Genomic DNA, 14,234 nt, shown 5'->3' on the forward strand with positions numbered 1-14,234 from the left:
ACCCACATATTAAACACAAGTAAAGTGTATAAGTATTTTAATTTTTAATTAATATTAGCCTGCTCTACAATGCACTGCATTACAGTCCCCAGCATGCACTGCAACGTAATGTGCCCTCTGACTCTCCCACCACAACAACAGTCTATGGGACAGCAGTTAAACCTCAATCATACACAGTTCTTCACCAGGCATATCACTGAGTGTACTGAGTGGTTGGTTAGTGTAGTGGTTAACACCTCTGCCTTCTACACTCTAGACTGGGGGTCAATCCCCACCTGGGTAAGCCCCCTACACTATACCAATAAGGGTCCTTGGGCAAGACTCCTAACACCACCTTCACCTACCTGTGTAAAATGATCAAACTGTAGGACGCTCTGGATAAGAGCGTCAGCCAAATGCCGTAAATGTAAAGTGCACTAACTGCAGTTCAGCCAATATAAACACACAACGTCAGCTCAGCAGCTCACAAATTGAGCCCAAGTCTTAATGAACTTGCAGCAAAGAAAGGATGCCAGGTGTCTAGTTCAAGCAAATGTGTAGGTTAAAAAGACTGAACACCTAAGGACATCTGAATGTTGAATATGTTAAATGTCCATATAATATTTCCAGATCTACTTCAAGTGCCTATATTTTACTGCTAAAGTTTTTGTGTATTTTGAATAAACAACGGCCAGGTCGGGTTACAGCACAACATTAATAATAAATAAAAAAAAAACGTTTTTCTCCTCTGGCCTGCAGATTTGTTGAGATTTTCTAATATGGCTCTTTTGCTCACATCCCTAGTCTTTTTAAATATCCATTCAGGGTGGGTACATGCAGAGCACTGTGAGGCAAAATAGCCCCCAAAGAAAACATACTTCAAATTTTCCACTATTTTACCATCATCATTCCATATAAAGCTCAGAAGATACGTGTAGGTTCACTGGTGGTTTTGGATAGTCAATAAAATGGTTATATTTGTGTTGTAGACATCATGAGTGAGTAACACCTCTGCCCTCCATGCTGCATTACACCAACAAGAGTCCCTGAGCAAGTCTCCTTAAATGATCCAGTTGTGAGTTGCTCTGATTAAGAACGTCTGCCAAATGTTGAAACTGTAAATCTGAGTTAGCTTGTCTGTGATGAACCGTTTCACACCAAACCACCTCTGAATGACTTTGTTTAAATCTCAACCACTTGATTATGGAGACATTTTGAAATTCGCCGTGAAAGTCGTGTAATTCCACCGTTCAGGACCTCTTGACAGATGTCGTCTGCACTGATTTGAACTTTTCCCTGACGGTCTAACGGCTAACGGCTAATGCTGATGACTAATTCACGCTAAAGGCTAGTCCACGCTAAAGGCTAGTTCCTTTCAGCTCTGATTCTCTCTCTTCGGGATCTTTTGCAGTTTTCATCTTCTTAATCCGCCTCCACAGGAAAAGCCATGTGATTCCCCAGCCAAGAAGTAAACCAATGACCCCAAACACTGCTGGCACCCAGACGGGCACTGTGGAGGGGCACGGGGTCGACTGAGTTGGCTGGGTTGGCTGAGGGGTGATATTTGGTCTTGATGTGGTACTGTAGTCAGGAATACTGTTCATTTTGGTGTAAATGAAGGGCTGAGCCTGAAAAACAGAAATCATAAACAGCGATTACAAAGTATTATATACATATGTGTGTGTGTGTGTGTGTGTGTGTGTGTGTGTGTGTATATATATATATATATATATATATATATATATATATATATATATATATATGTGTGTGTGTGTGTGTGTGTGTGTGTGTGTGTGTGTGTGTGTGTGTGTGTGTATATATATATATATATATATATATATATATATATATGTGTGTGTGTGTGTGTGTGTGTGTGTGTGTGTGTGTGTGTATTACATGATAAAGAGCCCATGTCCAAAATATTTCTTTAAAGGACCGTTTATAAAGTTTGTGTGGTTTTATGGCCCAAAACCAATTCCTTCTTTATCCCTTAGAATGAAACATCCTGTTTGTTATTGTGCTTTGAAGACTGATACGCTGTTCTGATTGGCTACTCTCTTTTAAAAAGCAGTCTAAGTGGAAGTCACTGCCGATTTGCACTGCACATGTGCACCACTGTCATAGATGCGCTGTACACTGCATTACATTTCACGACGCTGATCTACAGCACGTTCTCCACCAATCTGAAGAACCGTTTCATGATGCAAAGAACCCTTTAATTATGCAAAGGGATCATTTAGTGGTCAGAACCATCTTTTTTGAAGCTGTAGGTCATGAAAGTTTGGCTTGTACACCCTAATGGTGCACTAAATGTTACGCAAGGCTTTACACAAGGCATATTGGCAATTATGACAATTATGTAGAGTGGTATCAGTTGTCATGACAAGCTTACGTTCATAAAGTAAAGTGTAACCTAAATGTGGGAAGAACAGGGTTTATGTGTAGAAGCTGTTATATAATGACCCACGTAGTGCACCCTATATAGGTAGTAGGGAGCCATTTGGGATTGAGGCAGTACTTTGCCCAGCTTTGTTTTAGCGCCCATACAAGCTGGGAATGGTGTCTTACACAAAGCAGAACCTGTCAGGTAGGGAGCACCCAAATGATATGCACTGGATTTTGTGACATCACAAAAACAATGAAGTCAAAATGGGCAGCTTAGTTTCCATGAACTGTATAGATTAGGAGCAGTATAGACTCTTTTTTAAGAAAAGTGAGGAAAATGTACTTTCCCTTGATATGGGCTCTTTACTGGTGCAAAGACGGCCTTTATGACTTTTGCTGCTGGAGACAGTGCAAGGTTATTTTTGTGTATGTTTTAACTTCTGTTTTGTCTTTTTTAATAAGATAACAGTAAGTCTAATTACTCAAAATCTTCTCTTTCACATTTTAAATACAATATATTGCTAAAATCCAGGTGTTCCAATCACTTCCATGGCCACAGGTGTGTAAAGCCGAGCCCCTCGGCCTGCAGACTGCTTCTACAGACATTAGTGAAAGAATGGGTCGCTCTCAGGAGCTCAGAGAATTCCAGCGTGGTGCCGTGATCGGACGCCACCTGTGCAACAAGTCCAGTCGTGAAATTTCCTCACTACTAAATATTCCACAGTCCACTGTCAGTGGGATTATAACAAAGTGGAAGCGATTGGGAATGACAGCAACTCGGCCACGAAGTGGTCGGCCACGTAAAATGACAGAGCGGGGTCAGCAGATGCTGAGGGGCATAGTGCGCAGAGGTCGCCAAGTTTCTGCAGAGTCAATCACTACAGACCTCCAAACTTCATGTGGCCTTCAGATCAGCTCAAGAACAGCGTAGAGAGCTTCATGGAATGGGTTTCCATGGCCGAGCAGCTGCATCCAAGCCTTACATCACCAAGCGCAATGCAAAGCATGGAATGCAGTGGTGTAAAGCGCCGCCACTGGACTCTAGAGCAGTGGACACATGTTCTCTGGAGTGACCAATCACGCTTCTCCATCTGGCAATCCGATGGAACAGTCTGGGTTTGGTGGTTGCCAGGAGACGGTACTTGTCTGACTGCATTGTGAGTGTAAAGTTTGGTGGAGGGGGGATTATGGTGTGGGGCTGTTTTTCAGGAGTTGGGCTCGGCCCCTTAGTTCCAGTGAAAGGAGCTCTTAAAGCTTCAGCACCAAGAGATTTTGGACAATTTCACGCTCCCAGTTTTTGGGAACAGTTTGGGGAGTTTGGCCCCTTCCTGTTCCAACATGACTGCACACCAGTGCACAAAGCAGGTCCATAAAGACGTGGATGAGCCAGTTTGGTGTGGAAGAACTCGACTGGCCTGTACAGAGTCCTGACCTCAACCCCATAGAACACCTTTGGGATGAATTAGAGTGGAGACTGTGATCCAGGCCTTCTTGTCCAACATCAGTGTCTGACCTCACAAATGAGCTTCTGGAAGAACGGTCAGAAATTCCCATAAACACACTCCTAACCCTTGTGGGAAGCCTTCCCAGAAGAGCTGAAGCTGTTATAGCTGCAAAGGGTGGGCCGACATCATATTAAACCCTATGGATTAAGAATGGGACGTCACTCAAGTTCATATGTCTGTGAAGCCAGACGAGCGAATACTTTTGGCAATATAGTGCATGTACATGTACTGAGGAGCAAATTGTTCATCTTCCATCAGCTCCCTTCCTCCTCCACGTCCTTCTTCCTCCTCTGGTGTCCCTGAGCTGCACAGCACTGCTGCCTTACTGAGGCTATTTCTATTTCTGGGTGTAACAGAAAGCTGGGTCACACTCACCTCTGAAGGGCACTGAATCTTTGTGCGGTCGTGAGTGAAGTTGTTGAAAATCTGCTTCTTCCCCACCGGCTCCAGCTACAGGAGCAGAAAAAATACACACAATACATATTACTGTGATTATACCACAGACTCATTGTTAATGCTTATTATTAGCTGTTGAGACAATAAAGGCACGAAAACTCATTAACAAGAATGTTTGTTTACAATCTGCTACAGACAACAATCTCGTTAAGCACTGTACGTGTTGGCATCACTGCTGGACAACACCATTTAATCAGCACGGTTCAGTCAGTGATCAGTTTCTGTAGGTCTGCTGATGATGCAGTAACATCAAAAACGTTCCTTTGCTGCAACAGCAACTGCAATGGCAGCGGTAGCCGTTGCTAAGTTACAGGCAGCAGCCGAATTGCAAACTAATTTTGAAGGAGATGGTGGGTTCAAATGACCAGGATTGGTGGACAGTTATACTAGTCAATTTGTTTATACTGAACAAAGTCCAGTGGGCTTGTTAAATAAGATACAAATAAGCACACAATTAAGTTCTGAAGTTAGGACAGTAGTTAAAATGCCAATAAAACTGAAAGAAGTGATTTAAACTTTGACCTGTATTTAAATCAAAACAGTACAGGATATTTAATGTTTTATCTTCTCAACTTCACTGTGTTTTGTAAATATACACTCATTTTGAAAGTGATGAGTCCTTTAGGAGCAAGGATGGGTTACGGTTCGTCAAAATATGCTTCAAAAGTTTAATCCTTTGGCTGGGCTTCACCATACACTTCTATAACCTAAGAACAGACAGTTTGCACTGAAATACATGTAGTTTCTGAAAAGTAAGCCTTTGTATGTATCTGTGGAGTGACGAATGACGTTTCTCTATCTGGCACTCTGATGGGTGAGTCTGGGTTTGGCAAATGCCAGGTGAATGTTACCTGCCTGACTGCATTGTGCCAAAGTTTGGTGGAGGTGGGATAATGCTATGGGGTTGTTTTTCAGGGGTTGGCCTAGGACCCTTAGTTCCAGTGAAGAGAAATCTTAATGCTTCAGCAGACATTTTGGACAATTCTGTGCTTCCAACTTTGTGGGAACAGTTTATGAAAGGCCGTTCTCTGTTCCAGCACGACAAAGCAAGGCCCATAAAGGCATGTTTGAGTGAGTTTGGTGTGGCAGCGTTTCTGGGTGGTGTTGATATGTGGCTTCGCTTTGCATGGCAGAGTTTTAACTTGCACTTGTAGATGAAGCGACGAACTGAGTTCACTGACAGTGGTTTTCCGAAGCGTTCCTGAGCCCATGTGGGAATATCTGTTACAGAATGATGTGGGTTTTTAATGCAGTGCCGCCTGAGGGGTCGAAGGTCACGGGCATTCAGTGTTGGTTTTCTGCCTCGCCGCTTACCTGCAGAGATTTCTCCAGATTCTCTGAATCTTTTGATGATATTATGGACTGTAGATGATGAAATCCCTAAATTCCTGTAGTTGCACGTTGAGAACGTTGTTCTTAAACTGTTGGACTATTTGCTCACGCAGTTGTTCACAAAGTGGTGAACCTCGCCCGTCCTTGCTCGTGAACGACTGAGCCTTTCAGGGATGCTCCCTTTATACCCAATCATGACACTCACCTGTTTCCAGTTAACCTGTTCACCTGTGGAATGTTCCAAACAGGTGTTTTTTGAGCATTCCTCAACTTTCCCAGTCTTTTGTTGCCCCTGTCCCAACATTGCAGGCATCAAATTCAAAATGTGTGAATCTTTGGTATATATATTTCAATATAGGTTGAAAAGGATTTGCAAATCATCGTATTCTGTTTTTATTTATGTTTTACACAACGTCCCAACTTCACTGGAATTGGGGTTGTGTATATATATATATATATATATATATATATATATATATATATATATATATATATATATATAAATATATATATATATATATATATATATATATATATATACAATATACAGTTAGTATAAACATTAAAGTTGTTCTCTTTACAGCGTTTTAATTGGCTACTCCTCAGAACTGATTTACAAATCATTACTTTGTTTTTTTATTGCTGACCTTACCATGTTATTCCAGAGAGCAATGGCCATCTCAGCGTGAGCCCGCTCACTCAAATGTAAACAGTCTCCTGTAAAATAACTCAGATCAGGGTTTCCTTCCTAGAATACATAACAGATGTGTCACTGTTAGCATGAATAACATTTCAGAACAATATCAGACCACCAGTTATGACTGCACTCACTTTAGACAGAGGAACGAGTGTGCTCTGAAGATAAGGCTGAAGGACAACAGCGAAATCTTCACGGCCATCATATCGACCCCCGGATATCAGCTGCCCTGTTACAGTCTTATAGGCAGAGGAGAGAGAGAGAGAGAGAGAGAGAGAGAGAGAGAGAGAGAGAGAGAGAGAGAGAGAGAGAGAGAGAGAGAGAGACAGAGACAGAGAGCGAGAGAGCAAGAGAGAGAGAGAGAGAGACAGAGAGAGAGAGAGAGAGAGAGAGAGAGAGAGAGAGAGAGAGAGACAGAGAGAGAGAGAGAGAGACAGAGAAGAGAGAGAGAGAGAGAGAGAGAGAGAGAGAGAGAGAGCGAGAGAGAGAGAGAGAGAGCAAGAGAGAGAGAGAGAGAGAGAGAGAGAGAGAGAGCAAGAGAGAGAGAGAGAGAGACAGAGAGAGAGAGAGAGAGAGAGAGAGAGAGAGAGAGAGAGCGAGAGAGCAAGAGAGAGAGAGAGCAAGAGAGAGAGAGAGAGAGAGAGAGAGAGAGAGAGAGCAAGAGAGAGAGAGAGAGAGAGAGAGAGAGAGAGACAGAGAAAGAGAGAGGAGAGAGAGAGCAAGAGAGAGAGAGACAGAGAAAGAGAGAGGAGAGAGAGAGAGAGCAAAAGAGAGAGAGAGAGAGAGAGAGAGGAGAGAGAGAGCAAGAGAGGGATTACACACACTTTATTTATTAAATCAATCTGGCATTAGCATGTAAAACACTACACAACAAAACATAATATTTGCAAATAAGGTAAAAAAGCCAATAGAGCCACTAAAGCCTTTTGTTAAAGCCTAATTCAGAGCAATGCAAAGAAACTTGTTCACGCATTTCCACCATCAAAGGTGTTCATTGCATTGCTTTCTGCTACAAACTACAATGTGGACAGCATCCTGTGACCACTGATGAAGGCCTAGATGATGACCAACACAAACTGTGCAGCAGCAGATGAGCTGTCGTCTCTGACTTTACATCTACAAGGTGGACCGACAAGGTAGGAGTGTCTAATAGATTGGACAGTGAGTGGACACAGTGTTTAAAACTCCAGCAGCACTGCTGTGTGTGATCCAGACCAGCCAAACCAGCGCAACACACACTAACACACCACCCCCACGTCAGTGTTACTGTAGTGCTGAGAATGATCCACCACCCAAATAGTACCTGCTCTATGGGGGTCCATGGGGGTCCTGACCACTGAAGAACAGGGTAACAGAGTATCAGAGAAACAGATGGACTACAGTCTGTAACTGTAGAACTACAGAGTGCAGCTATACAGTAAGTGGAGCTGATAAAATAAACTGCTTCGATGCTGCTATATGTATGAAAAGTGCTCGATTAATATTGTTAAGTAAAATGATTCAATTATATGTAGTATAATCTTCTCATTCAGTTCACTCACCTTTAACCATTAATTAATTAATTAATTAAGTGACCCTTATTAGTCCCACAACGGGGAAATTTCCCCTCCGCATTTAACCCATCTGGGCAGTGAAACCTCACATACACACTAGGGGGCAGTGAGCTCACTTGCCCGGAGCGGTGGGCAGCCCAATCCGCAGCGCCCGGGGAGCAGTTGGGGGTTGGGTGTCTTGCTCAAGGACACCTCAGTCATGTGCTGTCGGCTCTGGGGATCAAACCAGCGATCTTCCGGTCACGAGGCTGGATCCCTAACCTCCAGCCCACGACTGCCCATACAACCATACAATTGTACATAAAAGTTTGAACACCCCAGTCAAATTAAATGCTTAAATACACTGTTTGTCCGCTAATTTTAGTGTAGTTTGTATTTATTTGCTAAGTTTAACATACTACACCCACAAAATTTAAATGTGCCATAACTTTTGCACAGGCCACATTTAATATTTCATTTTTCTCTAATATGTTAAATTCAGCAAATGAACATATATAATGAATAGATATAATTTGACCAAGGGTGCCCAAACGTCTGCATACAACTGTAATTGTCCTGGCGTAATATATGTGATATGTGAAATATATTTTAGTGTAATAGATAAATACTGAGCTCCTTAGTGCTGAGAGTTGCTGTAATGATGTTGTAATTACCTGATAGTGCAGATTAATGAGCTTTATCTTGGTCAGCTCTACCGAGTTGTCTTCTGGGAGCATGAAGCACGGACACTTCTCTCTGAGGAGAAAAACCACAAAGACAGGAGGGACACTTCAGTTAAGACCCCTTAGACTGAGAGTTAGTACCCAGACTAAGACTTGTTTTACCCTTTAGACGTCTAGAGTTACCTGTACCCAAACCCTAACCCCTAAGTTTACACCTGGACATTAAAATAATATAACATGGACAGTTTTTAAATATGTATTATTGGTTTCTTTAAAATTGAAGTAGAAAGATTTAGATTTGATCATGAATTTAACTTTTAAATAAAATTTTTTTTAATGTTACTACAGGAATGGCAGGTCCCTCACGGACACATGGTGAGCAGTTAGATGTCAATGTTTTGAAGTAAATGTGTCCCAAAGTCTGAAAATCAGTGAGGAATATCACGAACGGTCATATTTTCTGCAGTTCTGTACTTTTTTTGTGTTATAATGAAAAATCTGATGATTTTATGTGTGTAGAGCTGTTGAAAGCTGCAGAGAAGTCCAGGAAATGGCATCTAAGAAAGCCATTCATCTCTGCTTTAAGAACAAATACATTAAATCCATTGTTCTGTGATTGTCAGTTTAGTCATTTTCACATCTCTCCTGGAGGACGTCCAGTATTTACAGCTACCATCCAACACGCGGTTTATCTAATCAGTCTTTCATTAAAATAAATCAGGTGCTGCAGATACATTACTTCCTTTAAAACAACACCTTCTTCTTACTTTTTGCTGTTTTTTCTTTATCGCCTTTATTTTAATGTTATTTAGTGTTATAAATGGCAAAACCACACTTAGTGACCAGATAACCAGTTTTAATCGCTAATTTAAGACTTTTCACAGTGCTGTCTTTCTCCAGAACATGAGTGCTTTAGGAGAACATTGGTCTGAAGATGATCTGAAAACGTGATGGACTGGCAGAAACCTGGGGATGAACATGCAGGGCAAAGAGTTCCTCTGGATTCTCCTCAACCCGTCCATCTCTGGAACTGTCACAACGTTCACCAACACCCGAGGAACCTGAATTCAAACACCAAGAAACCAATGGCGGTTAATTATAATCAAAGATGGTTCTTTAGTAAAAACAATGGCTCTATTGAGAACCACGAGTTATATAGAGTACCATGGGTTCTGTATAGAACTTAAACTTTGCTTGTTTAAGTGGTTCTTTGCGTGACGAAATGGTGCTTCAGATTGTTAGAGAATGAGTTCTGTGGTGACACTCGACTCATGAGATGGTAAAGCTTTTAATTCTCCCCTGTGAGCAGCCGCCTACACTTGAGCCCTGTTCTTAGCTAATTCTGCTTATTATGGGCTTTTTCTTTTTTCTGTTTTTTGTTTTTTTTTTAATAAAAGAACAAAATTAATTGAATTTTTATATGAGATTATACTTTTTTATTTAATATTTAAAGAAGGACATACCATGTTGTGGACATTTTAAGCATGGACTAAATGTCCTTTTGTCACGATTGGCCCCTCCCAGTCCTGTCCATGTGTTTGAGTTGTGTTTTGGTTTTATAGTCCAGCCCCCTTGTTTCGTGACTCCACCCCTGATTGTTTCTGCCTGTGTTCCCGCCTGTTCCTCATTTACCCTTATGTATTTAAAGCCTGTGTTTTCCCCTGTCTGGTCGCTGCTCTTTGTTGTTTGATGTACTGTTTGGCCGTGTTTACATGTTGGTTCGGTATTTCCATGTTTATCATGTCTGACTTTAAATCTATCCGTGTTGGCCATCTGACTTCGGACCGTTATGACCCTGATTTGGGATTTGCCCACAATAAAAGTCGCTTATCTCTGCATATGCGTCCGCCTCCTCGCTCCCCATCGTTACACCTTTGGTCTGGAGAAATGTGACGTTTTGGTCTTTTGAACGGTGTGTTTGTGTATTGTTAACAAATTAAATGTGACAATTTCAGAGGCACATTTTTGGTTCTCGTTTTTAAAAAAAATAAAAATCTGTTTCATCGAATTATTTTAGAGAACTTTTGGTCACAGGTTTATTTAGCACCAAAAAGGGTTCACTGATTGTTACGATGCCAAGCTTGTAACAGAGCTCTTTTTGGTTCTATACAGAACCAGCACTTTCTCCAACAATCTGAAGAGCCATTTCCCATGCATTTAAGCATAAAATGGTTCTATATGGAACAAATGGTTCTATATCAAAAAAGGGTTCTAAAGTCCACCATTTACTTAAGATCCCTTGAAGAACCATCTCTTTTGAAATGTCTACATGTGTAATGTATTATAATCCTGAAGTGATAAATGCACTAGATGCTCATCTGGGTTCCTTTGCTGACCTCTCTGTAGAGCATATCCAGCCCCTCCCTGAGGTGATGACTGTAGTTCTGAGGTGACAAATTGTTCTGCACAGAAACGTAAACAGTGTAGTTAGATGTAACCACGTAGCATTAGTACAGTTTACTCAATACACTTAAGTGTATACAACAATAAACATACAGCTGTGGTTGAAACAAAACCTCATATCTCCAAAATGGTAACTTTAGAGGAGAAATGAATGGAACGAGACTTTTGTATTTTAGGCTGCTTTATTTTTGGCCCATCGTCATGAAATAACCAGACAACGTGAAAGGCAACAGGCTTTTTCAAATTATGTCACAAACTGAAACACGACAAAAATGGAGATATGAGGTTTTGTTCTGGCAGCTGTGATCTGTTTTGTTCATACTCAGTTCAGGGAATTATTTACGGTCAAATAATTTGAGTTATTTAACCAAAACTATTTAAGGCCATCGAGTTCCCTTATTTGAGTTGGCTTAACTCGTCAGGTTTTACAGTGCACCTGTCAATATCAGGCAGTGTTACAGTAACAAAGGAATATGCTAATGGTCAGAAAACAGGAAAGTACCTGGTCCAGGCAGTAGTGGCACAAATCATTCCCCCCAATAAACAACGTGATCAGCTTCCAGTCCAACTCATAATTCACATTCTGCTGGAGAATTGAGTCGTAATGAGAAGCACATATTTCAGTTTATTATTAATTACAGTACACATAAAAGTCTGGAATCACTGTTTTTACTAATCATATTTCTCAGTTTGAAGCGTCTAAACTAAGAAACCATCAAGATTCCAGTTCTAATGACATTATTATGTCATATGACGTTCTAATATAATGAAAATCCAGAATACATCTACTTCAAATTCTTGAAAAATTGAATAAAATATCAAAAATACTTTGTTTTCTAGTTCGTAAGATTTGAATCTATAAATTTAAAGGTTTTTTCACCCCTGATCGAATTCCATAGAGAAAACATGTCAACAAGTTCTCTACAGAGAACACACTTCTACACATTTTAATACACAATTACTGTTTGTTTACTGAATTTAACACATTCGTCTGTGCAAATGTCATATAACTATGTTTACCTGTTTTAATAAAAAATACTATTAAATCAGTGGCTATTAACTTTCATGTCATCCATGATGGAGTTGATGTCCGGATAAAAAAATCACCCAAAGATCGGCCGTTTTGATGTGGTTTAAAGAGTTAAATTGACTTCAGGAGCCATGGCAGAGTCTCTCTGATGTGTCTGCACTGAAACTGTACTTAAAAAAGATGGTTCTATATAGATCCATAAACACTCAAAGAACCCTTTGCTTGATTAAATGGTTCTTCACATCATGAAAACATTCTTCAGATTGATGGAGAATGTCTTATATAGAACCATATAGAACCTTTTTTGAGCATGGTTCTATATAACACCAAAAAGGGCTCTTCTATTGATACAAGCTTGATATTCTACCAATAACAGAACCCTTTTTGGTGCTATATAGAACCATATACAGCACATGCTTCATCAGTCTGAACACATTCATGGTGCAAAGAATCCTTTGATCATGCAAAGGGTCCTTCAAGTGTTCTTGAACATCTTCTTTAAGAGTGTGCATATAAAAACAGAAAGTGACTGAAAGCACTCTTACCTGACTGGACTTGAGGGCCTCGATTAGTGCGCTGACCTGAGCTGAGAGGTCACTGATGGGTGGAGATGAGGGGCGTGTCAGTACAGTATTCAGACAGACTGGTTTACAGTGACAGACGTTGATATTAAACTAATCAGACACCAGCCAGACAAAGCAGCTCAGATCCTATCATGATTCTCCTGATCTGCTGTTTTATTTACACACTGCACGCTCCCTCTGATCTCTTCACTCTTCAGCTGATTCGGCTCCTGAGGGGATTCGGTTCTGAGCTGATCATCAGAGACACTGGAGCAGAAAAGCACTAACATGCACAGAGCACGCGCTAAACAACATGCTGCGCTGCATTTACTCCATTCTGTCACTCCTACAGACATCACACACACACACACACACACACACACACACACACACACACACACACACACACACACACACACACACACACACACACTTTCTAAGCTGCTTCTCACTCAGGGTTGTGGGGGGGTGCTGGAGCCCATCCCAGTGGTCATTGGGCGGAAGGCAGGATACACCCTGGACAGGTCGCCAGTCCATCGCATGGCAGACAGACAGACAGACAGTCACTCACACCTAGGGGCAATTTAGCACGTCCAATTGGCCTGACTGCATGTCTTTGGACTGTGGGAGGAAACCGGAGAACCCGGAGGAAACCCACACAGCCACGGGGAGAACAAGCTCCCAGGCATAATCAGCTGACTTTACTTTATTATTTGTGCAAAATGCCTTGAGATTCCACACTTAAAACAGTGTGCTGTAGTCGTGTGCAAAGGTTTGGTCAAATTGGTCAAATTTCATGACATTGTGGATTTTCTAAGTGAAAGTGAGTTAACACACCCTGTAACACCACTTCTGCACATTTAAATGACTCTTTACTTGCTGAATTTAATATACTGGAGAAAACAAAAAGTCATAAAATGTGACCTGCTTTTTTGGGAATAAGTGAACACATCCTCTGCAGAGAACACACTTAAATGTGACACTTTTCTGCAAATTTCTAATAAGCAGTAATTGCACATTAAAGTGTGCAGACGTTTCTTTTATCCGAGCGTCCTGCAATGGACTGGCGACCTGTCAAGGGTGTATCCTGCCTTCCGCCCAGTGACGGCTGTGATAGGTTCCAGCACCGTGTGTGTGTGTGTGTGTGTGTGTGTGTGTGTGTGTGTATTTAAGCATTGCAAAGTTTGATGTTAAGTCAGGGACTGTTTATGTGGACATAAAATGTCTGTGATCTTAATAAAATTATAAATGAAAACATTTTATATTGAACTTTTTCACTTGTCATAAAGTATTGAATACACAGCGTTAGTGATGAATTTTGACTTTTTGGATTTTTTATTAATAAAGATTTGTTGATTTTTCATAGTTAACATACAATCAACAATCTCTACACTCCCAGACAAATGGTACTCTGAGACAGTGCCCCTCTTGTCACTGGGGTGGTACCTTAGTCAGAGAGCATAACTGTACCAAAATCCACTGAAATGATATTTTTTTCTAAGTTGTATTGACTCCACCTTCCCCGTCTCATCTCCAGGCTTTGTCCTTTGTTGTTCTAAAGCATTAGGTACAGATAAAGGTACAAATATGTGCTTTTCACCTGGAAAAACTTACTAAGGGTCCACTGTTGTACCTTTGAGGGAACATTTACATTAATTTACCTCAATGA

At 41.0% G+C, this 14,234-nt stretch overlaps 1 protein-coding gene across 2 annotated transcripts in view; it reads right to left on the reverse strand.

The window, feature by feature from the left end:
- Positions 1-420: 420 nt before the first annotated feature.
- LOC108426251 (phospholipase B1, membrane-associated-like) overlaps positions 421-14,234 on the reverse strand; it is a 52,400-nt gene continuing 38,586 nt past the window's right edge. Inside the window, exons 35-43 of one of the 2 annotated variants that reach the window (XM_037537717.1) lie at positions 12,548-12,599; positions 11,475-11,555; positions 10,906-10,971; positions 9,536-9,630; positions 8,561-8,642; positions 6,489-6,593; positions 6,310-6,405; positions 4,245-4,319; positions 421-1,607 (exon numbers count right to left, since the gene is read on the reverse strand). In XM_037537717.1, the coding sequence (XP_037393614.1) occupies positions 1,338-1,607; positions 4,245-4,319; positions 6,310-6,405; positions 6,489-6,593; positions 8,561-8,642; positions 9,536-9,630; positions 10,906-10,971; positions 11,475-11,555; positions 12,548-12,599 (922 nt within the window). In that variant the 3' untranslated portion in view covers positions 421-1,337. Of the gene's footprint in view, positions 1,608-4,244; positions 4,320-6,309; positions 6,406-6,488; positions 6,594-8,560; positions 8,643-9,535; positions 9,631-10,905; positions 10,972-11,474; positions 11,559-12,547; positions 12,600-14,234 lie in introns of both variants that reach the window. The other variant, XM_037537716.1, reaches the window with a different exon arrangement.

The sequence above is a fragment of the Pygocentrus nattereri genome, chromosome 4 (assembly GCF_015220715.1).
Source record: "Pygocentrus nattereri isolate fPygNat1 chromosome 4, fPygNat1.pri, whole genome shotgun sequence".
Lineage (NCBI taxonomy): Eukaryota > Metazoa > Chordata > Actinopteri > Characiformes > Serrasalmidae > Pygocentrus > Pygocentrus nattereri.